Consider the following 25817-nt stretch of genomic DNA (forward strand, 5'->3'; position numbering starts at 1 on the left):
CTTTGTTGGCCCGGCGAGCTGTAGCGTTTACACGAACCGGCGAATGTCGGCTCAACAAGTCGAGTCACCCCAATTTTGCAGGGTTCATGTAAACATAGCTTACGAGACATTCCTGGTGCGACATCGTCAGCGGCCTGTGCAACATTGTCGCTATGCTTGAACCCGAAATTTCAAAGCCATGAAGCTTTCAAGACTCTCAGGTATATATATATATATATATATATATATATATATATATATATATATATATATATATACGCCTGTTTCCCTATTTCCCACGCAGGCAACATCACACACCAGACACGTTGTTACCAAATTATTGATAAAATTCAATTGTGTATCTGTTGCCTTGTTTTTGAGTTCGATAGAATGTCTGTTGAATACAGTTGAATATCTTACGTGATTTTTGCAAGGGCATGCACATCAAGCTTCCGCTGTCCACGGTGTGACACACCTGTATGTTGATATCGTTTCCCCAAAAAGAAAAATAATAACAAGACGAAATAAGGAAGCTGCTATGGGCAATATAAGTATATCCTGCGATTTCATAACGTGTTCAACCTCAGCCCGTCACGCTTGAAAGCGCAAACTTTTCAACACATTGCTGTTAGAATAAGGCATAATGCGCTACCACATCAGTGTCGGCAGCAGAGCATTTTAATCCTCTTTCCTCAGATTTTGGAGGCGAACCCTTCGACTGTTCGCGCCCAAGAAGATGGCGGCCATCGGGTCGAATGAATTGCAACCGCGTCGCTGAAGAACGAGCTACCTTCCAGGCGATCACTTTCGGCGCCATTGAGGTATACAGTGTGCCACCAACCATTATGCCTAACGCCTAAATTACTTAATCTTTTACTTCTGTGAGTAAGGGGCAAGCGAAAATGTCGGCTATGTAGCCGCCATGGTGCCAGCGCTCGGGAAGCATCGTAGTCCTCATTTGAGAATGGCCGAACACATTTTCTATAGTGTCCTAAGCCTCGTGGGGTAATCAGTATAGGCAAAACTTGGACACTGCTACAAAGGCAGACGCAGGTACACAATGCAGAGCCAAGAAAGGAACTACACACTACTAAACCTCTTCATGCAGTAAATAAGAGCTTTAATTATCGCGCTATATTTATGTTTCACTCATTAGTCATTGCCAATTCGTTGATGCAGATATCATGAAAAGTCGGCACCCGCTTGGGGCGACAGGTCCATCATATATGCTGACGCGCAAGAGCCTGAAGCTAAAGGGTGTAGTAACGTGCTGAAACTCTTTGCAAAAACGTTACTGTTGCAGACTATAAAGTCAACCCACCAGGTAGCGCGCTCATCGACTGAGATACATATATTTTCTCCGTGCAAAATATCGTGGCTCTTGAGGGCTTGCGGTTTCGTATCGCATTATGGCACCGAGGGAACGGTAACTGATTCGATTGCCGGTTTCCAAAATCTTCCCCTTCTTTCTTTCGCATCAATGAGCCTTCGACGCCTGCCCGGTTATGCTTACCATGGAGGCAGTATACCCACAGTACAGATATAGCGCCTGGAATATACTGTAGTACAGATATGAAGGTCTCGCTTTTAAATGCTAATGTAACGAAGTCGCATCATAACGTCTTCAAAATAAAAAAAAGAAAAGGGAAAAGAATCACTCTTATATGTTCATAAAGAAGGACGTGGCTCGGAAAGGCGAAATGAAATTTCCAACACTTCCTTGAATTTCACCCATACCAGGATAAAGTGGCTACAGCGATGCAGACACTTCATTATCTGAAACCGTTCGTACAGTAGCCTGATTATGCAGCAGCACGTCGTGATTAGGCTTAGCAGAAAATGTGGTGCAACAGACGCGCTTGGCTTACAGACCGAGTGTCTTGGTAAGAAGCAACTGGTATTCAGACACCAGCAGCATTTGCAAACGCCACCGCCTATCGCTTTGCCTAAGCAAACATCGGATGCTCTGAATCACTACGACACCTGTATAAACGTTCCCGTCCTTGGTACTTCATGCGTACTTCTGCTTCCATGAATCACGGGACTCACCTGGACGTCGCAACAAGCCTTGCAAAGGTCGCCGCTCACGGGATGGAGTCTTTTGTACGTGTACAGCCTTACATGTAGCGTTTCCGATTTTATGATACTGGGCTTTTTTAAGAATTCAAGACTGGAATAGAATCAGGGACGAGAACCGGCGTATTTAGCATGGTATTACTGTTGTAAATTTGGTCTAGTGTGTCTATCATACTTGCTTACATGAACCACGTTAGGCAGTAGCATTGACTGACCTCAATACGCTGACCTCAAAAGACTTTGGGACCCGTTATATGGTTCAGGACGAGGTAAGCCATCTTCATCTGTCCAGATGTATGCGAAGATATGCCTTAAAAAAAATTCCTGGCAGTGGGGCACTTTTTTGGACGTATGTTATTGAGTACCCAGCTTCTCTCTCTCTCTCTCTCTCTCTCTCTATATATATATATATATATATATATATATGTGTGTGTGTGTGTGTGTGTGTGTGTGTGTGTGTGTGTGTGTGTGTGTGTGTGTGTGTGTGTGTGTGTGTGTGTGTGTGAGCGAGCGAGACGGGTTAGCGGTCCGATTTTTATTAATCATAAGAAGCCAACAAACAAAGGCACCAAGGAGAACATGGGGGAAATTACTTGTACTTACTGATTGAACCAAACAAATGGTAAATTAATGGCAATGAAAGTATATACATGTACCCCCCCCCTTTTTTTTTTTGGTGAGGAGACTTGTCTAGACGAAAGATTCTAGAAGAGTGATGTGCAATGCAATGAGAAACACAGCGCCTAAATTCCCGATGGAATAATGCAGAAACAATACTCACGGATGAGCGTAGCCAACAGAGGCACGACGACGAGAAGTCGCAGCGGAGTCATTTCAAGAGCACAGCACCGTGGACGTGGTCGTCCCACTTAGAAAGAAAGTACGCGCTGCTTCGACACAGTTGTCATCCGTCACAAGCCACGAAGGTCGCTTCGATTTCCGTCGCCGCGGCTGAGCGACCTTTGCATACATACAGCAGATTCGTATCACGAGACATACGTATGTCTAAATGGATAGCACTTGAACCAATGGCTGGCATCTGACACGAAGAGATCTGGGCGTAGGAAAAAAGGAGGGGTTATCCTCAGCTTGAGTGAAAGAAACCAGCGAGTGAGAACCTCCAGGCAAAGGAACGACACTTCACACACACACACGCACTCGGCATCCAAACGCATGCGCGACTCGTGCCGCCGTTGTTGACAACAGCAGAGCGACGAACCTCGTCGTTGCAGCCGCTTTTCGTAGAAATCCGTCTCGCGGCCAGGCATGCGGGCAGAAGCTCCAAGCGGTTGCTCGAAAAAGTCATGCGCGGTTTGTCCCCAAGCGCCAACAGACAAAATTCCCCCGACAGGTGCGCACGCGCACCAAGCCCCGTGTGCACGGAACTTCGCGGCACTTCCTATTCAACAAACGCACTGGTCAGGGCGATCCGACGAGCACGGAAAGCCAGCCGACTGAACCAGAACACCAGCCTCAACCGGGCACGCACGCACAGTCAGTTCCGTTAAACGGTTAGGCCTATACACCCGCCGCGCAACCAAACAAACCCTTTGAAATCAGCAGCTGTAGTAGTAGCTTGTCTGCAGACGCAGCAGCGCCGATTACTGCTGCGGTGAAGTGCACGTACGACCGGTGGGCCACGTTGTCGGCGGCGATCCGAGGCGATGTGTGGGTCGCACGGCGCCGCATGATCCTCGCGACCAGGCCCGACGGTGTCTACGAACGCAGAACACGGCAGCGACGCAACAACGCAGACAGGACGAGTCGGCTCCCGGCGACTGCTCGCAGCCAGTACGGCTGCCGCTCCGGCGGCATTCTTCGCCAGACTGGCGAGGCTGGCTGGGCGAGCCGTTAGAGGAGTCCACTTTGAGCGCGCCGCCGGGGGGGGGAGGGGGAGGACGCCGGAGCGCCCTTGGCGGCATGCTGTGGCGTCGGCTAGAAAATCGAAGCCCCGCGCCGCCGCCGCCGACGCCTGCTTTGTATATGAATTGTTGCAGTCGTTGTTTAGCTTCCCCTCTTCTCGCCGTGTGTGTGTGCGCTAGAGGAGAGGGTAGACCTTTGCCCAATGTTGCGCCATCTCGGCATCTAGCATCGCTCGCGTCTTCGGCTGGTTGTGCCCACCTGTGCGCTCCTCCACGAAGTGTCCCGCCAACACGTTGGTGCGGACTACCCTGCTTCCCAGGATGACTCTTTCTCGAAGAACTTTCGTTGATTTTTTGCGTTTCCGAAACAATTCAACGTGTTTGCGACGGAACGAAGTGCAGGCTTTGCGTGTCTTGTTTCCAGCAACTAATCCAGCGTGACAGACAGAAAAGGATCAAGTGGTGATCACGATGAGTGTGCATTTATTTTCGGGAGCAGGATATAGATTATTTGATGTTGTTTAATTGTGAAAACACTGTCCTGTCCCTCGCCGTACAGTGGCGATGAGGTCGTCTGTCGTAAATGTGCAAACGTCGCGCTCAGACATGCAGAGACCAGTTATGCAGCAAGCAATAAACATTTCGGAGTTAACTGATTAGAAAAGTGCCTTGAGTGCTGGAGTCTAGATATTGGCCAGACACCAAGAGAGACAAGACACCTAATAAAGTTCGTCGCTCCCTCTTTTTTTTTCTATAGTGGAAGAACAAGACAATATATGCTCGCGCAGGCAGTGTTTCTTGCTGATCGATGATATATTCCAAAAATCGTATTTTAAGTCTGCGCTTTCCTGGCATTCTTGCTAATTGAGCGTAGATAAGTGAGCACGCCGTTCCGCCGTGTTTCTTCGTTATCGTGTTGTATCAGGGCGAGGCTGCACGCTCTTGTGTACTTACTTTATGACTTGAACAGCGGTACATAATTGTGGGGAAAAAAAAAGCGGTCCTCTAACGTGACCTCAGATGAGTGAACTGTGTGTAAGTGAAAATATTGACTAGGTGCAGACACTGACTTGTAGCTTTATTGATCCCGGGCTCCCCCTTCGCTCTCTCCGATTTTCCTTCGATTCATGCGCCCCTTTTGTCCACGCACTTCCGACGTTGGGTCTAAATTCAGTTGCTTTTGTGCTGCAGGAGTCAGTGGCAGTTCCCGAACTGGAAGGTACTATGATATGGAAGCCTTCTTAAGCAACTTTGGTACTTTTGCACATATGATCTTCAATCGCCTTATGCCTATTATTTTTGTTTTCTTAGTGTCGTTGTCGGACGATGGTCAGACTGTGACGTTGTAAGAGTTAGGCCATCGATCTATAATGCGAGACTTGAAGAGCTCGTCGTCTGAAGAGTTCATGAACGGTTCCAGACTTGCAAAAAATGAATCGGCGAATTCCTACAGAATATAGCGAATTGAAAACCGGAACTGCGATGCGGAATAGCGCCGCAGTCACATTCCTAGCTGGCGCCCACGGGTGACGGTGTTACTCCACCTCACTCAAACCAGCATAAACGAGAAATCTCGCCCACGTCACGCTAGCCCAAGTACTATAGGCGGCATGACTACGGCGTACATCGCTAGTGAAAATTAGCAAGTTGGTAAGTATTCATGCTGAAACTTCAGCGCAAAAGATAGACGAGAACGCAGTGATCACGAGCACTGCACGTGTCTTGTGGTTTGTGGCATGATGACCACGGCGGCACGCCAATGACACGAAGAGGTCGCCATGGGAGCGGCACTTCGATTACTGACGTCTACGACAGCGAAGAGCTGTACCTTTGTGGGTGGAACGCTGAGATTGGTTGGAGGCGCTGAAAGCCACGCAGTAAAAGACCGCACAGCCAAGTGCGTCTGTGCCACCATTATCAATCAATCATGACTACACCTGACAACTTTCCGTGGCAGCACGGCCAAGGCTACGTGGGAGGAGCCTATGCACATATGTCACTACGCCAACTAGTGCGACCGTATCGCCCAGAGTTTCGGTTTCGATTTCACCAGCGCAATCCGCGAAATCGCGTTTTTCGTAATTTCGCCATGTGAGCATGCGGTGAATATGCATGACCCGTGTGAATTAAAGCAACGTAAAGCTTAATTAAACGTGCATAACATTTATCGAAAGGGTACACATACTGTACTGGAATCCCTGTCCATTTCCCCGTTCTACAACTCCATTACACGGTGATTATGCGGGACATCTCGACACTTCTTACGTCAGTCTTTCATGTGGCCTACCTTCCCATGATGCAACACTGCCTATAGATGCCGTCACTTCTGCTGCCGCGCCAGCCTCACATTCCCCAGACGTTTTTTTGCACACCGTCGATGACGCGCTTACGCCAGCTCAACGCGATCAAGTAGTTGAACTTCTTGAACGTTTCCGTGCTTCTTTCGACCTCGACAAACCTACCGTGGAGCGCACGTTAGCGGCTGTTGACGTGTGCACCATGATCCACTGCGCCAGTGTCCAACCATGTTTCCGCAGCCAAACGCCGTGTCCTTGACGAACACGTTGACGACATGCTGAAACGAGATGTCATCCAGCCCTCCCAGAGTCCTTGGACGTCTCCGGTCGTGCTGGTGCGGAAAAAGGATGGCTCAGTCATATTTTGCATCGATTACCACCGGCTAAATACCCACAATGTTGTTTATCCGCTAGCCCGTTTCGACGACGCCCTGAATTGCCTGCAAGGAGCTGAGTTCTTCTCTTCGCTTGATCTGTGCTCCTGGTAATGGCAAATGCCCGTGGCTGAAGCCGACCGTCCAAAAACGGCTTTTGTAACTCCTGATGGATTATATGATTTCAATATAATGTCTATCGGCCTTTGCAAACGCGCCTGCCACTTTCGAGAGAATGATCGACGCTCTTCTCAGGTGTCTTAAATGGCAGACATGCTTTTGCTATACTTGGATGACGATGTGGTTTTTTCTGCAGATTTCGAATCGCATGTCGCCCACCTTGAGCAAGTTCTTGTGTGTCTCGCGAAAGCTGGGTTGCAACTAAATTGGAAAAAAATATATATTTTGTTGCCAGTAAGTGGTCGATCCTAGGCCACGTCGTCTCGAAAGTGGGAATTCTGCCAGATCCTGCCAATTCGAGTATGCACCATCTAGCCCAAATGGATGTTGTCCTGAATCCTGCCATACTTCACGCCGTTGCTGAGTACCCCGTACCCACGCCTCTAAAGGAACTGCGGAGCTTCATCGGTATGTCTTCGTATTTCCGGCGCTTCATCCGCAATTTCGCCTCGATCATATCCCCCTTACGCAGCTTCTCACTGGCAAGGCTGACCTCTCGGCTCGGAGTTCTGAGCGTGGCGACTCATTTACGAGGCTCAGCCGGCACATTGATCACGTCCCCTCCAGTGCTGCGCCAATTTAATCCCAATACGCCTGCTGAGATTCACACGAATGCTAGCGCTGCTGGACTTAGCGCCATTCTCATCCAACGGAAAGACGGCTTTGACGAGTATGTTGTCGCATATGCCAACCGTACCCTAACGAAGGCAGAATTCAACTGTTACGGAAAAAAGAACGTTTGGCGATCGTTTCGGCAGTCGGCAAACTTCGTACTTACCTATAGGTGGTCGCGAGCTTGACGTTGTCACTGACCACCTTGCCTAATGCTGGTTGTCGTCCATGAAAGACTCCACTGGCCGCCTCGCTCGTTGGGCTTTCCGCCTTCAAGTGTATGACATACGTGTCATTTATCGCTCTGGGCGCAAACATTCAGACGACAACGCCCTATCCCGTTCTTCGCTGCCTTCTGAGCCTATTTGCTCACTAACTTCCACCTGCGATTTGTCAGCTCTTACCTTCAACGACATCCCAGCTGAGCAACGTAAAGATTAAAATTAAATTATGGGGTTTTACGTGCCAAAACCACTTTCTGATTATGAGGCGCGCCGTAGTGGAGAACTCCGGAAATTCCGACCACCTGCGGTTCTTCAACGTGCACCTAAATCTAAGTACACGGGTGTTTTCGCATTTCGCTCCCATCGAAATGCGGCCGCCGTGGCCGGGATTCGATCCTGCGACCTCGTGCTCAGCAGCCCAACACCATAGCCACTGAGCGACCACGGCGGGTTGCAACGTAAATATCTCTGGATCTCTTCACTGCTAAGCTGTAAGTTCGCTGCTCACTCCTCAGCTGACACTCTCTCACGCACCCTTCGTCATCCTTTGCCATTCGCGAAGATCTGTTGTATCGACGGAATTACCTCACCGACGGCCGTCGATATGGCTCCTCGTTATTTCCCGTTATCTGCGCTCACACATCTGCGCTTAAGCTTTGCCTTTAAAAGAGTTGAACGCGATAACTTTCAAAGATTCCTGACTGCTTCTCACGCTTCCCAGCAACTGCAGCGTTTAGCAACTGCAGTAATGTTCAGCGGGAAAGGCTCGCGGCGAACGCTATGCACGAAGGTGGGCTTTCTGGTAGAAACGCGGCCTCTTGCGGGGGCCGCGATGAGAGGGAGGCGAGCGCCAGCTGGAGATATTGCAAGGAACTGTTATGATCGACCTTTCAGATCAACGCTTTGCTCTCCTTTGCGAAGGAGGCAGGCATCCTTCCTTTCACCTAACCCCCACCCCTATCTTAGGCCACGCGCCATCCCTTCCAATAAAAGTTTCAATCAATCAATCAATCAGGTGCGAGAAGCATTCAAACGGGCATTCCCACGTCAACATAATTTCCTTCTTTTCCGAATCGACGCCACCTCGTTCTCCACAAGCTAACACAAAAGGATAGAAGCAGCTAGAAGCCAAACGTCAGGACGGCGGGCCGCTTTTACCCGAGCTGACACCAAGGATGGGCAAAAGGGAAAGACAGACTCCGGAGGAAGACGGTGACGACGACGGGACCGTCAGTGGTTATTTAAGGCAGTGCTGGCTTTAAATAGCTGGTTAATAATAACCGCTCGAGACTCAGATGAGTGTCACATCCATGTAACAACGAATTGAATACAATCTTTTCTACTTTTTTCATCCTCACTGTGCCCGGCTTCGTCGTCGTTTCCTGATTCCTGCGGTGAAGACCCACCTCACTCGGTCGAGATTATATCAGAACCGGGTGCGCCGCTCAGTGGCCCCCAAGACATCCACGCGCCGGCGCGCGCAAATGGCGGACGCCGCGGCTGGCCTGCGCACGGTAGAAACGCCGGAAAAAGGAATGGTCTTTTCTCGTATATTCAAATTACAATCCGACGCTATCAATGTCTGTAGGTTGCGTGTAAGTCGTACTTCACGATTTTTCTACGCATTTTAACTTGAGAAATTCAATTATTTCAGTAACTTCCTTGCGCCACATGGAGGGCCTGGGTATGGGTGGTTCTAAAATCCTATTGCCGAAACGACGCGGATTTCCTGCGTCGCTCGGCCCTTAACGCTATCGCGTTAGTATTTAATTACAACAGTTACTACTGTGTGTTTTGAATGGTTCAGAAATCCACGATAGGATCGACGCTACTTGTGCGTGCACTGACGTTGCGAATCTTTTAACGCGGTAGCGTTAAGGAGCCCGTGTCGCAGAAAATCTGACGTCCCGCACTCTTAAAGGCGAAGCTTAAGCGTCCTCTATTTTTTTTTTTTCTGTCACTGTACTCGCGGACAACTTTCTGTGGCAATGAAGGGAAAGTTACGGGCGCGTGGCTGCTGCGCACGTGTTGCACTTGCTATATCAGTCCGCCAGCGTTTGACAGTGCTTTTGGTTGCTCGGAACAGACGCTGAATCGACGCAGCTTCGCGTGCGACGGTTTCGCGTTTGCCCAGACGCGGAAGGAAAAAAATCGCTAAATAAGTAAACTTTTACATTCAGTGATGTGCGTTATGTTATTTAATGGTTGCTAATAAGGTGTTTGTTTTTTCTTGCCCAGCTTAAACTAACGTAGACGAAAACACGGGACTCCTTTCAGAAACGCTTTCACTTGTGCGCGCTTTGCCTCCGTAGGTTTCCCTTCATTGCCACAGAAAGTTGCCCGCGAGTATAGTCAGTTCTTTGAGCATTTCTTAATACGAGCCTGGTGGATTTGTTTGGGGAAGTCCGCCATTTGCGGGTTGTTTTCACGAAAGTGAACATGAAGTGAAGCCGTAAGAGCAAGCATGGCACTGTGTGTCAAGTGCCTGAGCAAGGCCCAACTATAGAAATGCTGGCTCTCCCGTAATCGAGAGTAGATGTAAGCATGAAATGGCTACCGGCAAAGCAGATTGATTGGAGATTATACTAGCCACAATCCTAAAATGGATATAGTGCATGTTCGCAAAGGCACAGCCCACCAGGCCACATGGCACCATGCCAAACTGTGCACTGGTCCGTATGGACGCAATAGTTTCCTGTCGCATACAGAACCTCATAGCAAGTCTCGTCTTGGTCAAACAGCTGTCCGCGCTGCGACGGACGCGCTGTGGACCTCACGAACCACTGGCGTTGAAAAGAGCACAGGCAACTCTGTCTCGACATCAAAAGATGACAGTCAAGGATATGACAGTCAAGAAAATGCCAGTCGTCTCCGCAAGTGCCACGCCCCACTGTACTAGCAATTGGAAATACGTGTCCCGGCCCCTGTGTTAACCAGAACCGCTCGAGACTCGGATGAAAGTCACATTACATGTACCAATGAAAGTCACATGTACCAATGAAGTGAATACAATCTTTTTCTGATTTTCTCGTAATCGCGATGCCCGGCTTCATCGTCGTTTCCTGATTCTTGCAGTGAAGACCCACCTCACCCGGTCGAGATCGTATCACCACCCACACATGGACAAAAAGAAAAATGAAACAAATGAAAAGAAAAGCAGACTTGTCAGCCTTGAATTCCTTGCCTCGCATGCACAGAAGGAGCACTGGATGGTCAAAGACTCTTGCTTCTTTCTGACTATGTACCATGGGGCCTGTTCCTGCCAGCAGGCAGCAGTCTTGTGTCGCGGCGGCAGCAATAATCGATCGATCATTGATTGATTAATTCACTGATTAGTGTATTAGAAGATGGCCTGATGAGGATCTCCCTATTTCGCGTTGGAGGAAATGAAGTTGGGCAGGCCATGCAACGCGTAGGACAGATAAACAGTGCTCTGTTTGACCTACAGGATGGGTGCCCATAGAAGGGAAGCGAAGTCGAGGACTACGAGAATTAGGTGGAGGGATGGATGGATGGATGGAAAAAACTTTATTGGGGTCCATCGGAATGTGTGCACTAGCACGTAGCAGGCCGCTCCCACGTCGGGACAGAAAGACCTAGCCTCTCCGCCACGTCGCGGTCCCGTTGGACGGCCGGGATGAAATTAGGAAATTTGCAGATGGGGGTCAGTACAAGGCAAGTAATTGGAGGTCACTGGGAGATCCTTCGTCCTGCAGTGGATATAAATAGGCTGATAATGATTATAATCAATTCGCTCTCGTAGCTTTTGATTCCTTCACATCTATGCCCGCAACGAAACGACCGAGATAGACGTCTCGCGTAACTTGTACTGAGCGATATATGCCTAGCGAGAGTTGCGTAGCCGAAGGAGGAGTTAAGGCGACGCCGTCTAGTAATCATTTAGGCGCAGGCGAGTATTCCAGTATATTAAAGTTGTCAAGAGATGTGGAAGTATCCTGGGCAACTTCATACAAACTGAATATCTGCGCATCCTATTGCGCGCGCCTGTGTACGTGCGCGCGGTTGTGTATACAGCACGTCTGTATGACGCATATGCGTATTTATGTGTCAGTGTGCGCGAGCGCGTGACTTCGTGCGTCTCCGCGTACGCCGTGCGCATCCTTCCGCAGATGCGGTGTGGAAGTAAAATACACTGATTCGGCTCGGTTCGGGGGAAGGAAACGCATCGGGTCCTCTCTTGTTACGCTTCGCGGTTTCGTTCCGCTTCGGCACTCGGGCTGTCTGAGAATTGCGGGTCCTTGACGCGCCGAGGAACTGGCAGCGTCGTGGCGCGTCCGCGACGTCTGCTCATGCGTCTCTCCGCAGAAGGCATAAAGCACACCACAAAGGCTACCACCGCTATACCGTCACCGCCCGCTACAAATGATGAAGCTCGCATGAAGAAGACAGGCTTCGACTTCCGCGTTGGCCGAAGTCTGTTTCCGCTTGAACTGAACCGATATTTCTTTGTCCTTGAGTATTATTCTTTATCGGCTTTGTTTCTCGCATTCTTTGGTTTCTCGAACATGTGACAGATGGTTACACTTTGGTAACGTTGTTTTCCAGTGGATCAAAGTATCGGACGACGCTTCAGCGTATAGGGCGCATAGATGGAGGAGGGAGAGAGAGAGAGATGATATGGAGGAATGCAGTTAGAGAAGTTATCCAGGAAGGCGTCCGGTTTTCTACCCTACACATTGCAATGCAGATGAAGGAATAAAAAGATAAGAGAGGGAGAGAAGTAGAAAGTTCCCTGAACACTAGCGCTCTCAAAGACGACGATCACATAGACCCGTAGGAAAAAAAAAACAAAGCTCGCTGTAACACGCACGCTATGTTTCTACACCTCTTGGGAATCCCAGCGAAGAACTTGTTGTTTAAGCGCCACCGTTATTCGTGCGGCACTGCGTCCGTGTCTTCTAGATACCTTATCCAGCTTTCGCGGCGTTTCTACATAGTTTACGTTCGTAACCTTCCGCAGCCTTTGTCTACTCGCAGCTGCAGACTGTTCTGCGTGGATTTCGTTGGGTTTGCGAGGACGAGAGGGACTACTCGATATATCTACATCGAAGCCTGCTCCCTCCACGCCTCTCTCTGGCAATGATCGCTGCCATCGCGACAGACCGTGCCTTCTAGATCATTGCCGTGTCTGTACCTAAGCACGTGCAACATTGAGCGACGCAATAGCGATCAGCGTGAGCTATCCCGTCGTGCTATCCGCCATGCTGTGTGTGGTGCTACGGTGCGCGGGACGCGCACGCGATTGCAAATCGAGCAGCACGCGAGTGGGCGATCATTGGCCGTGGTTCGACGTCCACACTGGAAGGACCATCTCGCGTGCACTCGGCTTGCACCTCGCGCACCGTGTACTGCGTAACACACGCCCGCACAAGTATACAGCACGACGCACGCTCACGGCGGTGCCGCGAACGTCTGAAATTTACCGTGCCGCCTCGCGTTGTATATACCGCTCGTCACCGCCCGTAAAGAGGGGTCATCCGGACGAAAACATGCAGGGCTTCTCAGGCCGGAAAATAAGTCGCCTTCTGAGCGGACGAAACGGGAAAAGCCAGGGCTGAAGTGACACGAACAGGTTGGCCGGCGTTTCGGTTACATGCAGGGTGTTTTGGTTTTCCTTAAAAGGTCTAAATAAAAAAAAAAGTTACCTGCGGCAGATACTAAAATTCTAATCCCTGATTTAAGTTCTCTATCTTGATCTAAATTACTCTATCAGGCGGCCATCACTTCTGCGAGAAATCAAAATGCCTAATTAAATAATTAACGTAATTACCATAAAAACTATTTATTTAATTATTTTACGGTACATATGTTAATCGACGAATTGCAGAGTTCACAAGCCCTATTCACTTGGAACGAGTTCTCAGGACTGCTCCAGTTTCGAGATATTAATTTTCAAACTGTCCGACGAAATGCATTGGTATTCCAGTTACTTTTGTGCTTCAATGCAGAAGACAGCGTTTTCTTAAAAGAAAGATCCATCTCATCGAAAGTGGCGGACTCTTGAGAATTTGTTCCGAGTGGATACGTCTGGCAAGCTCACCGGCTACAATTCGTAGATTTAGATATGGGCCTTAAAGTCATTAATTAAAACATTAATTAGCGTGGTTATGTTACTTATCTAATGAATCGTTTTGATTTCTTGTAGACCTAATGGCCGCATCATTGCGTAATTTTGATCAAGGATTAAAATTGTGCTATCCGTCACAGGCAATTTTTAAAGATTTTGGACCGTCTAAAACAAAAATCACCTGTAATAAAATTTCAGCTTACCTTTATCTGAGGCAGCCTTGTCATCTTTGGCTTGTTAGCTTTAAGCGGCTAGTAAAGGGACGCAGCACGGTGCCGCTAACGGCGGCCACTTTTAGGAAGAAGCTGTAAAGGGAATGGCATGCTGGCGTTCTTACGGCTGGCGTGTGACACCCCGGGCAAAAAGAATGCTTAAAGACCATGCCTAATCGAAACGAAGGATGGATTCATAATTTGCTATGGTTGTCTCGAGTGGTTGCCGGCCTGGCAGGCGCCCTGCAGTGATCACAGGCCCCTTTGTGTGTGCGACTCTAGGGGAGAACCCTTTTCACAAACTGTGCGACTCCAGGGGAGCACGCTTTCCGCGAACTGTACGACTCTAGGGGAGACCCTTTCCGCGAACCAAACAGGATCCATGGGCTGCCACCAGAGGAGGCAAGCTCATGAAGCGTCACCTGGGAGAAAGGATCAGCCACTCATCCCCGACCAGACTCCATGGGTTGCCGCCAGAGGAGGCAAGTACGTGCAACGTCACCTGGGAGAAAGGATCAGCCGCCCATCCCCGACCAGACTCCGTGGGTTGCCGCCAGAGGAGGCAAGCACGTGCAAACGTCACCTAGGAGAAAGGATCAGCCGCCCATCCCCGACCAGATTCCGTGGGTTGCCGCCAGAGGAGGCAAGCACGTGCAAACGTCACCTAGGAGAAAGGATCAGCCGCCCATCCCTGACCGGACTCTATGGGTTGCCGCCAGAGGAGGCAAGCACGTGCAAACGTACCTAGGAGAAAGGATCAGCCGCCCATCCCCGACCAGATTCCGTGGGTTGCCGCCAGAGGAGGCAAGCACGTGCAAACGTCACCTGGGAGAAGGGATCAGCCGCCCATCCCCGACCAGACTCCGTGGGTTGCCGCCAGAGGAGGCAAGCACGTGCAACGTCACCTGGGAGAAGGGATCAGCCACCCATCCCCGACCAGACTCCGTGGGTTGCCGCCAGAGGAGGCAAGCACGTGCAAACGTCACCGAGGAGAAAGGATCAGCCGCCCATCCCCGACCAGATTCCGTGGGTTGCCGCCAGAGGAGGCAAGTACGTGCAAACGTCACCTGGGAGAAGGGATCAGCCACCCATCCCCGACCAGACTCCGTGGGTTGCCGCCAGAGGAGGCAAGCACGTGCAAACGTCACCTAGGAGAAAGGATCAGCCGCCCATCCCTGACCGGACTCTATGGGTTGCCGCCAGAGGAGGCAAGCACGTGCAAACGTACCTAGGAGAAAGGATCAGCCGCCCATCCCCGACCAGACTCCGTGGGTTGCCGCCAGAGGAGGCAAGCACGTGCAAACGTCACCTGGGAGAAGGGATCAGCCGCCCATCCCCGACCAGACTCCGTGGGTTACCGCCAGAGGAGGCAAGCACGTGCAACGTCACCTGGGAGAAGGGATCAGCCACCCATCCCCGACCAGACTCCGTGGGTTGCCACCAGAGGAGGCAAGCACGTGCAAACGTCACCTAGGAGAAAGGATCAGCCGCCCATCCCCGACCAGATTCCGTGGGTTGCCGCCAGAGGAGGCAAGTACGTGCAAACGTCACCTGGGAGAAGGGATCAGCCACCCATCCCCGACCAGACTCCGTGGGTTGCCGCCAGAGGAGGCAAGCACGTGCAAACGTCACCTAGGAGAAAGGATCAGCCGCCCATCCCCGACCAGATTCCGTGGGTTGCCGCCAGAGGAGGCAAGTACGTGCAACGTCACCTGGGAGAAGGGATCAGCCGCCCATCCCCGACCGGACTCTATGGGTTGCCGCCAGAGGAGGCAAGCACGTGCAAACGTCACCTAGGAGAAAGGATCAGCCGCCCATCCCCGACCACATTCCGTGGGTTGCCGCCAGAGGAGGCAAGCACGTGCAAACGTCACCTAGGAGAAAGGATCAGCCACCCATCCCCGACCAGACTCCGTGGGTTGCCGCCAGAGGAGGCAAGCACGTGCAAACGTCACCTAGGAGAAAGGATCAGCCGCCCATCCCCGACCAGATTCCGTGGGTTGCCGCCAGAGGAGGCAAGTACGTGCAAACGTCACCTGGGAGAAGGGATCAGCCACCCATCCCCGACCAGACTCCGTGGGTTGCCGCCAGAGGAGGCAAGCACGTGCAAACGTCACCTAGGAGAAAGGATCAGCCGCCCATCCCCGACCAGATTCCGTGGGTTGCCGCCAGAGGAGGCAAGTACGTGCAACGTCACCTGGGAGAAGGGATCAGCCGCCCATCCCCGACCGGACTCTATGGGTTGCCGCTAGAGGAGGCAAATACGTGCAAACGTCACCTGGGCGAAGGGATCAGCCGCCCATCCCCGACCAGATTCCGTGGGTTGCCGCCAGAGGAGGCAAGTACGTGCAACGTCACCTGGGAGAAAGGATCAGCCGCCCATCCCCGACCAGATTCCGTGGGTTGCCGCCAGAGGAGGCAAGTACGTGCAACGTCACCTGGGAGAAGGGATCAGCCGCCCATCCCTGACCGGACTCTATGGGTTGCCGCCAGAGGAGGCAAGCACGTGCAAACGTACCTAGGAGAAAGGATCAGCCGCCCATCCCCGACCAGATTCCATGGGTTACCGCCAGAGGAGGCAAGTACGTGCCATGTCACCTGGGAGAAGGGATCAGTCGCCCATCTCCGACCAGACTCCGTGGGTTGCCGCCAGAGGAGGCAAGCATGTGCCATGTCACCTGGGAGAAGGGATCAGCCGCCCATCCCCGACCGGACTCTATGGGTTGCCGCCAGAGGAGGCAAGCACGTGCAAACGTCACCTGGGAGAAGGGATCAGCCGCCCATCCCCGACCAGATTCCGTGGGTTGCCGCCAGAGGAGGCAAGTACGTGAAACGTTACCTGGGAGAAGGGATCAGCCGCCCATCCCCGACCGGACTCTATGGGTTGCCGCCAGAGGAGGCAAGTACGTGCAAACGTCACCTGGGAGAAGGGATCAGCCGCCCATCCCTGACCGGACTCTATGGGTTGCCGCCAGAGGAGGCAAGCACGTGCAAACGTCACCTAGGAGAAAGGATCAGCCGCCCATCCCCGACCAGATTCCGTGGGTTACCGCCAGAGGAGGCAAGTACGTGCCATGTCACCTGGGAGAAGGGATCAGTCGCCCATCTCCGACCAGATTCCGTGGGTTGCCGCCAGAGGAGGCAAGCACGTGCCATGTCACCTGGAAGAAGGGATGAGCCGCCCATCCCCGACCGGACTCTATGGGTTGCCGCCAGAGGAGGCAAGCACGTGCAACGTCACCTGGGAGAAAGGATCAGCCGCCCATCCCCGACCAGATTCCGTGGGTTGCCGCCAGAGGAGGCAAGTACGAGCAACGTCACCTGGGAGAAGGGATCAGCTGCCCATCCCCGACCAGATTCCGTGGGTTGCCACCAGAGGAGGCAAGCACGTGCCATGTCACCTGGGAGAAGGGATCAGTCGCCCATCTCCGACCAGACTCCGTGGGTTGCCGCCAGAGGAGGCAAGTACGTGCAACGTCACCTGGGAGAAAGGATCAGCTGCCCATCTCCGACCAGATTCCGTGGGTTGCCGCCAGAGGAGGCAAGTACGTGCAACGTCACCTGGGAGAAAGGATCAGCTGCCCATCTCCGACCAGATTCCGTGGGTTGCCGCCAGAGGAGGCAAGTACGTGCAACGTCACCTGGGAGAAGGGATCAGCCGCCCATCCCCGACCAGATTCCGTGGGTTGCCACCAGAGGAGGCAAGCACGTGCCATGTCACCTGGGAGAAGGGATCAGCCACCCATCCCCGACCAGATTCCGTGGGTTGCCGCCAGAGGAGGCAAGTACGTGCAACGTCACCTGGGAGAAAGGATCAGCCGCCCATCCCCGACCAGATTCCGTGGGTTGCCGCCAGAGGAGGCAAGCACGTGCAAACGTCACCTAGGAGAAAGGATCAGCTGCCCATCCCCGACCAGATTCCGTGGGTTGCCGCCAGAGGAGGCAAGTACGAGCAACGTCACCTGGGAGAAGGGATCAGTCGCCCATCTCCGACCAGACTCCGTGGGTTGCCGCCAGAGGAGGCAAGCACGTGCCATGTCACCTGGGAGAAGGGATCAGCCACCCATCCCCGACCAGATTCCGTGGGTTGCCGCCAGAGGAGGCAAGTACGTGCAACGTCACCTGGGAGAAAGGATCAGCTGCCCATCTCCGACCAGATTCCGTGGGTTGCCGCCAGAGGAGGCAAGTACGTGCAACGTCACCTGGGAGAAAGGATCAGCCGCCCATCCCCGACCAGATTCCGTGGGTTGCCGCCAGAGGAGGCAAGCACGTGCCATGTCACCTGGGAGAAGGGATCAGTCGCCCATCTCCGACCAGACTCCGTGGGTTGCCGCCAGAGGAGGCAAGTACGTGCAACGTCACCTGGGAGAAAGGATCAGCTGCCCATCTCCGACCAGATTCCGTGGGTTGCCGCCAGAGGAGGCAAGCACGTGCCATGTCACCTGGGCGAAGGGATCAGTCGCCCATCCCCGACCAGATTCCGTGGGTTGCCGCCAGAGGAGGCAAGTACGTGCAACGTCACCTGGGAGAAAGGATCAGCTGCCCATCTCCGACCAGATTCCGTGGGTTGCCGCCAGAGGAGGCAAGCACGTGCCATGTCACCTGGGCGAAGGGATCAGTCGCCCATCCCCGACCAGATTCCGTGGGTTGCCGCCAGAGGAGGCAAGTACGTGCAACGTCACCTGGGAGAAAGGATCAGCTGCCCATCTCCGACCAGATTCCGTGGGTTGCCGCCAGAGGAGGCAAGCACGTGCCATGTCACCTGGGCGAAGGGATCAGCCGCCCATCCCCGACCAGATTCCGTGGGTTGCCGCCAGAGGAGGCAAGTACGTGCAACGTCACCTGGGAGAAGGGATCAGTCGCCCATCTCCGACCAGATTCCGTGGGTTGCCGCCAGAGGAGGCAAGCACGTGCCATGTCACCTGGGAGAAGGGATCAGTCGCCCATCTCCGACCAGACTCCGTGGGTTGCCGCCAGAGGAGGCAAGTACGTGCAACGTCACCTGGGAGAAAGGATCAGCTGCCCATCTCCGACCAGATTCCGTGGGTTGCCGCCAGAGGAGGCAAGCACGTGCCATGTCACCTGGGCGAAGGGATCAGTCGCCCATCCCCGACCAGATTCCGTGGGTTGCCGCCAGAGGAGGCAAGTACGTGCAACGTCACCTGGGAGAAAGGATCAGCTGCCCATCTCCGACCAGATTCCGTGGGTTGCCACCAGAGGAGGCAAGCACGTGCCATGTCACCTGGGAGAAGGGATCAGCCGCCCATCCCCGACCAGATTCCGTGGGTTGCCGCCAGAGGAGGCAAGTACGTGCAACGTCACCTGGGAGAAAGGATCAGCTGCCCATCTCCGACCAGATTCCGTGGGTTGCCGCCAGAGGAGGCAAGTACGTGCAACGTCACCTGGGAGAAAGGATCAGCTGCCCATCCCCGACCAGATTCCGTGGGTTGCCGCCAGAGGAGGCAAGTACGTGCAACGTCACCTGGGAGAAAGGATCAGCTGCCCATCTCCGACCAGATTCCGTGGGTTGCCGCCAGAGGAGGCAAGCACGTGCCATGTCACCTGGGCGAAGGGATCAGCCGCCCATCCCCGACCAGATTCCGTGGGTTGCCGCCAGAGGAGGCAAGTACGAGCAACGTCACCTGGGAGAAGGGATCAGTCGCCCATCTCCGACCAGACTCCGTGGGTTGCCGCCAGAGGAGGCAAGCACGTGCCATGTCACCTGGGCGAAGGGATCAGTCGCCCATCCCCGACCAGATTCCGTGGGTTGCCGCCAGAGGAGGCAAGTACGTGCAACGTCACCTGGGAGAAAGGATCAGCTGCCCATCTCCGACCAGATTCCGTGGGTTGCCGCCAGAGGAGGCAAGCACGTGCCATGTCACCTGGGCGAAGGGATCAGCCGCCCATCCCCGACCAGATTCCGTGGGTTGCCGCCAGAGGAGGCAAGTACGTGCAACGTCACCTGGGAGAAAGGATCAGCTGCCCATCTCCGACCAGATTCCGTGGGTTGCCGCCAGAGGAGGCAAGCACGTGCCATGTCACCTGGGAGAAGGGATCAGTCGCCCATCTCCGACCAGACTCCGTGGGTTGCCGCCAGAGGAGGCAAGTACGTGCAACGTCACCTGGGAGAAAGGATCAGCTGCCCATCTCCGACCAGATTCCGTGGGTTGCCGCCAGAGGAGGCAAGCACGTGCCATGTCACCTGGGCGAAGGGATCAGTCGCCCATCCCCGACCAGATTCCGTGGGTTGCCGCCAGAGGAGGCAAGTACGTGCAACGTCACCTGGGAGAAAGGATCAGCCGCCCATCCCCGACCAGATTCCGTGGGTTGCCGCCAGAGGAGGCAAGCACGTGCAAACGTCACCTAGGAGAAAGGATCAGCCGCCCATCCCCGACCAGATTCAGTGGGTTGCCGCCAGAGGAGGCAAGCACGTGCCATGTCACCTGGGAGAAGGGATCAGTCGCCCATCCCCGACCAGATTCCGTGGGTTGCCGCCAGAGGAGGCAAGTACGTGCAACGTCACCTGGGAGAAAGGATCAGCCGCCCATCCCCGACCAGATTCCGTGGGTTGCCGCCAGAGGAGGCAAGCACGTGCAAACGTCACCTAGGAGAAAGGATCAGCCGCCCATCCCCGACCAGATTCCGTGGGTTGCCGCCAGAGGAGGCAAGTACGTGCAACGTCACCTGGGAGAAAGGATCAGCCGCCCATCCCCGACCAGATTCCGTGGGTTGCCGCCAGAGGAGGCAAGCACGTGCCATGTCACCTGGGAGAAGGGATCAGCCGCCCATCTCCGACCAGATTCCGTGGGTTGCCGCCAGAGGAGGCAAGTACGTGCAACGTCACCTGGGAGAAAGGATCAGCCGCCCATCCCCGACCAGATTCCGTGGGTTGCCGCCAGAGGAGGCAAGCACGTGCAAACGTCACCTAGGAGAAAGGATCAGCCGCCCATCTCCGACCAGATTCCGTGGGTTGCCGCCAGAGGAGGCAAGTACGAGCAACGTCACCTGGGAGAAAGGATCAGCTGCCCATCTCCGACCAGATTCCGTGGGTTGCCACCAGAGGAGGCAAGCACGTGCAAACGTCACCTAGGAGAAAGGATCAGCCGCCCATCCCCGACCAGATTCAGTGGGTTGCCGCCAGAGGAGGCAAGTACGTGCAACGTCACCTGGGAGAAAGGATCAGCTGCCCATCTCCGACCAGATTCCGTGGGTTGCCACCAGAGGAGGCAAGCACGTGCCATGTCACCTGGGCGAAGGGATCAGCCGCCCATCCCCGACCAGATTCCGTGGGTTGCCGCCAGAGGAGGCAAGTACGAGCAACGTCACCTGGGAGAAGGGATCAGTCGCCCATCTCCGACCAGATTCCGTGGGTTGCCGCCAGAGGAGGCAAGCACGTGCCATGTCACCTGGGCGAAGGGATCAGCCGCCCATCTCCGACCAGATTCCGTGGGTTGCCGCCAGAGGAGGCAAGTACGAGCAACGTCACCTGGGAGAAGGGATCAGTCGCCCATCTCCGACCAGATTCCGTGGGTTGCCGCCAGAGGAGGCAAGCACGTGCAAACGTCACCTAGGAGAAAGGATCAGCCGCCCATCCCCGACCAGATTCCGTGGGTTGCCGCCAGAGGAGGCAAGTACGAGCAACGTCACCTGGGAGAAGGGATCAGTCGCCCATCTCCGACCAGATTCCGTGGGTTGCCGCCAGAGGAGGCAAGCACGTGCCATGTCACCTGGGAGAAGGGATCAGCTGCCCATCTCCGACCAGATTCCGTGGGTTGCCGCCAGAGGAGGCAAGTACGTGCAACGTCACCTGGGAGAAAGGATCAGCCGCCCATCCCCGACCAGATTCCGTGGGTTGCCGCCAGAGGAGGCAAGCACGTGCAAACGTCACCTAGGAGAAAGGATCAGCCGCCCATCCCCGACCAGATTCAGTGGGTTGCCGCCAGAGGAGGCAAGTACGAGCAACGTCACCTGGGAGAAGGGATCAGCAGCCCATCCCCGACCAGACTCAGTGCATGTCACGTGACGTTGACGTGAGCAAGATCGCGCCTACGATTTTAGTAGGCCTACTTAAGGGGCCCCGCAATGTACTTTTTTCAATTCATTCATTCTCTTATTCTTATCATTCACCAACCATTGAATAAACAATGCAAGTTTCGCACTAGAAACCGTCTCGTCCCTGCCTGGTCTTCATGGTCTACCGGACGCCTGCAGCCCGGCGACATCGCCACGCTACGCTGGTCGAGGTTCGAGAAACTGGCGTAGCAACAGCGTGCAGCCCCGCTGAGGAACTTCAGATATAGTTCATTATCTTCTTTATTAGTAGTCTGTTTCACGCTATCGACATCTGTGTACAGATTTTTGTAAAAACATCGAGGAACGTCATTGTGCATGTCACCGCTGAAACCAATAATTCTACCTAAATGGTTTGATATGCACCGGTTAATGGAGTGGCGCAAGATCATCTAGCTGAAAAAACAAGAAAAATGCACCTGCAATGTGAATTGATCGCAGTTCATCTGGGCTACACTAATAATATAGCTATTCAATTAAGGTGTTAGGACAAGACACCTTTGCGAGCTCACAACGATGCGCGTTGCTTCTATATAGAAAGTGCTTACGGATGGAGACCAATACACAAGCGCAGACAATTCTTTCAGCAGCACAATACTTTTATTTCTGATTATCAGCGATGCTTCTTCGAAACATCCGGATCAAACAATCTGGAAGTGCACATAGTAGATGCGATCGATGTGCGTGTAATGTAACTGAAAAGTGGGTTGTCTCGAACGCTCAGTGGCGCCCACGTTCCCTCAATGCACGTAACAAGGGGACACAGACAGCATGTACAGAGAAGGATAGTGATAAGGGTAGATAATGAGTAGAACGTCGGGCTCTTGTGCGGAGGGACACGGGTTCGATCCCACCACTGAACACGTATCGCATATATTGAAAAGGCCCGAAACGAGGAGTGAAGGAACCTACTCACCGCCTATAGCGCCTGGTATGAGGTATATAATACTTAACATTAATATCCTCGCTTTTATAAAGTCAAGCACTAAGCTCGGTCGAAAGCAAAATCTTCTTCGAGGAACCGGCATTCATTCGTGCAGGTTCACCGCATAAGACGAGTGCGCTTTACCCACACGATTACCAAGCGGCTCGTCCTGTTCGTTGCTATGCCCCATCCGCTAGCGGGACCCAAGGTCCGGCGAGAACGGGCTCGCTAGTTGGAATAGTAAAGGCAACCACACCCTCCTGTTTTACGCCCACCACTCCGGAAAACGCGCCGGCAAAGGAAGGCCGAGTGTTTGTCACGGGTCGACGGTCGCTTGGACGTTAGCCAACCAAGATGGCGCGCGTGTGCGGAGGGGGGCAATCGGCGTCGACTGCGCGGGCACGTGGAACAGCAAGAGCAGCGAAGCGGCAGAGCACGGGCATCGGGCTCGCACGCATTTGCGGCCGCTTCTCGCGCTGCGCGTTGGCAGCGCGGGCGAGTCCTCGCTGTAGTGGTATGGCTAAAAGCGCACCCGCCACGTGCACCGCGGGCTTCCCTGCTCTCTCTCTCTCTTTCCGTACGTTTTCGAGTCCAGTTTTCCACTCTGCTTACGTGGGCATCGCACATTCGCCGGGCGCCGTTGCGCTGCGAAGCTATGTTTAGTCAACGCGAGCCACGATGCCGTGCAGCGCGCTCCGACGCGGAGAGGGAAGAGGCTTCGCTGCTCGGCGCCTGCGCGCTGACAGCGAGAGGGGAGGCCGTTTTGCACGCACTCTTGTTCTTGGCATTGCGAGGCGCCTCCCCCTTGTTGTACCAGTCGTCGTTGTCGCACATACGCGGTCGACGTATTAACGAGTTTTCGCACGTGTGTTCGCGCGCGCATCGCGACCCGGTGTCATCTTTCGTTGCTTCGTTTATTTTTGTTTGTTATTCCTTATTTTTTTCTCTCTCATTCCTTCTCAGCGCGGGGGCCGCGAGGCCGGATATGCGCAGCATCTGGAGGTCGCGTTGAAGGGGGCTGCTTTGTTCCTGAACCTTTTTCGCAATTGACACGAACTTGGAAGACAAGATATATATATATATATATATATATATATATATATATATATATATATATATATATATATATATATATATATATATATATATATATACGCGTGATTCAATTATCTTTGCAGGAAATTCATGCCGGGCTCACACGTGGTTCAACGTCCCACGCGGCTAAGTGCGGTTCTCTGTTTTCTCGACGGTTCGCGTTTGGAGATTGCTTGCGAGCACGTAGCTCGAAACATGAAAAAGTAAAGAAGCAGAGTTCCTTTTACAAGGCACTAAAAGTGCGACTAGCATATGTTAAATACTGGTCCGGAAGCCCCTTGAGCTCAATACGTGGCGTCTATATATAACGTGCGTCACCGCCCTTCCCTACGTCCCCCTCCCTCTTCCTTTCTTTTTCCATGCAGTGAAATAGTGGGCAAGTCGACGAAAACAAGCAAGCGCAAGCGCAAGACAAAAACAGGGACGAAAGGGCGACCGTATGAGCGCCGCTTCGAATGAACGTTTATTTCACACGAAAATCGCTTTTTAGCCGCCCTTCGCAAAGCAAAACTTCAAACCGAAACAAGCCACAGCGCACTTTTCACACTCAAGGAAACCGAGTGTATACGCACTCAGCTACCTTGCGAAGCCGTCGCTGCACTTGCTGAAGGCTCATGTTTACCGAGCGAGCATAAAATGCTGGCTTTAGTGCTCACTGGCGTGTATTCTTGTTTTATATGTGACATTGCGAGTGCACTTAGGCCGGCGCCATATATGTTTGCGCTTAGGCTCCTATGGAAAGAGGGAAACGGAAGATCTCAGCACGCGCGTTCTTTGCTCCTGAGCGATATATCGTAGCTCCTAAGCTTCTATAGACTGCACATATATATGCCTACAATAAAATGTGGCGCTGCGTCTGCACGCGCTCTTTCACGTTGGTGATAGGTTCTTCGCGAATATGACGAGAGGTGTACGTACGTATATGCAAGCATCGCGTTTCGCCCGACTGAATAGGCACCCATAGGAGATGAATTATTGAAATTTCAATTTTTCACTCTCGTAAGTATGAAAGAAAGCATATCATACATGAACGTATATGGGCATTTAGCGCACTGCATTGAGTTATGTGGCGACACATATGCTACATATTTAGAACAATTACTTTGATATTTAGCATGGTGCATTGAATCATGGAGCCAAGGACCGTTCAAGGAGCCCCCTAGCCTGGCGACTACTCAAGTCACTCACCGGCAAGAGGACGCGCTCTCAACCCGTCCTCGCTGTGGCCATCTCGCTAGGAATCAGCGAAGAGGCCCTCGCGGAACTTCTGGCGGACCGGTTCGCCCCTCCCGTGCCACAAAGTGCAGCCATTCTGCCGGTCGGACACCCCCCTGTCCAACTGCCCACCTCTCTATACAGCCTCCACCCTACTTGGACTTCCAGCCAGGTCGCTGCCCTCTGCTAAGAGCCACTTGCCCTGCACGAGCTCCAGGTGGCTCTGAGGCAAGGGAAACGCCGCAGTGCACCAGGAGCAGACGGTGTAACGCCACAGATGCTCTGCAACCTGGCCGCCAGCGAGCAACAGCGCCTGCTCGAGTGGTTCAACGAGATCTGGCAGTCAGGGCAGGTGCCAGAGGCATGGCGCACAGCCATTGTGGCACCCATCCTCAAGGCCGAAAAACCGGCTAGGGAACTGTCATCCTATCGATCGGTCTCCCTCACCTCCACTGCCTGCAAGGTGATGGAGGCCATGGCGCTGGTGCGACTGGACTGGGTGGCCCGTGCTAGCGGCTTCCTGGCAGACCAACAGCAGGGCTTCCAGCAGCGCGGTGCACTGCGGACTCCATCGCTGACAAGGTGTCCACCCTGGAGGACGCCAAGGC

At 53.4% G+C, this 25817-nt stretch overlaps 1 protein-coding gene and 1 long non-coding RNA gene across 2 annotated transcripts in view; one reads left to right on the forward strand and one right to left on the reverse strand.

The window, feature by feature from the left end:
* wit (wishful thinking) overlaps window positions 1-3894 on the reverse strand; it is a 145950-nt gene extending 142056 nt beyond the window's left edge. The window contains exon 1 of the mRNA XM_070537682.1: window positions 2837-3894. Coding sequence (XP_070393783.1) covers window positions 2837-2888 — 52 coding nt within the window. The 5' untranslated portion in view covers window positions 2889-3894. The remainder of the gene's footprint in view (window positions 1-2836) is intronic.
* LOC139059373 (uncharacterized) overlaps window positions 1-25817 on the forward strand; it is an 82988-nt gene that overhangs the window by 2984 nt on the left and 54187 nt on the right. The window contains exon 2 of the long non-coding RNA XR_011514116.1: window positions 676-800. This is a non-coding gene — a long non-coding RNA (uncharacterized lncRNA). The remainder of the gene's footprint in view (window positions 1-675; window positions 801-25817) is intronic.

This window comes from Dermacentor albipictus, chromosome 4, assembly GCF_038994185.2.
Source record: "Dermacentor albipictus isolate Rhodes 1998 colony chromosome 4, USDA_Dalb.pri_finalv2, whole genome shotgun sequence".
Classification (NCBI taxonomy): Eukaryota; Metazoa; Arthropoda; class Arachnida; order Ixodida; family Ixodidae; genus Dermacentor; species Dermacentor albipictus.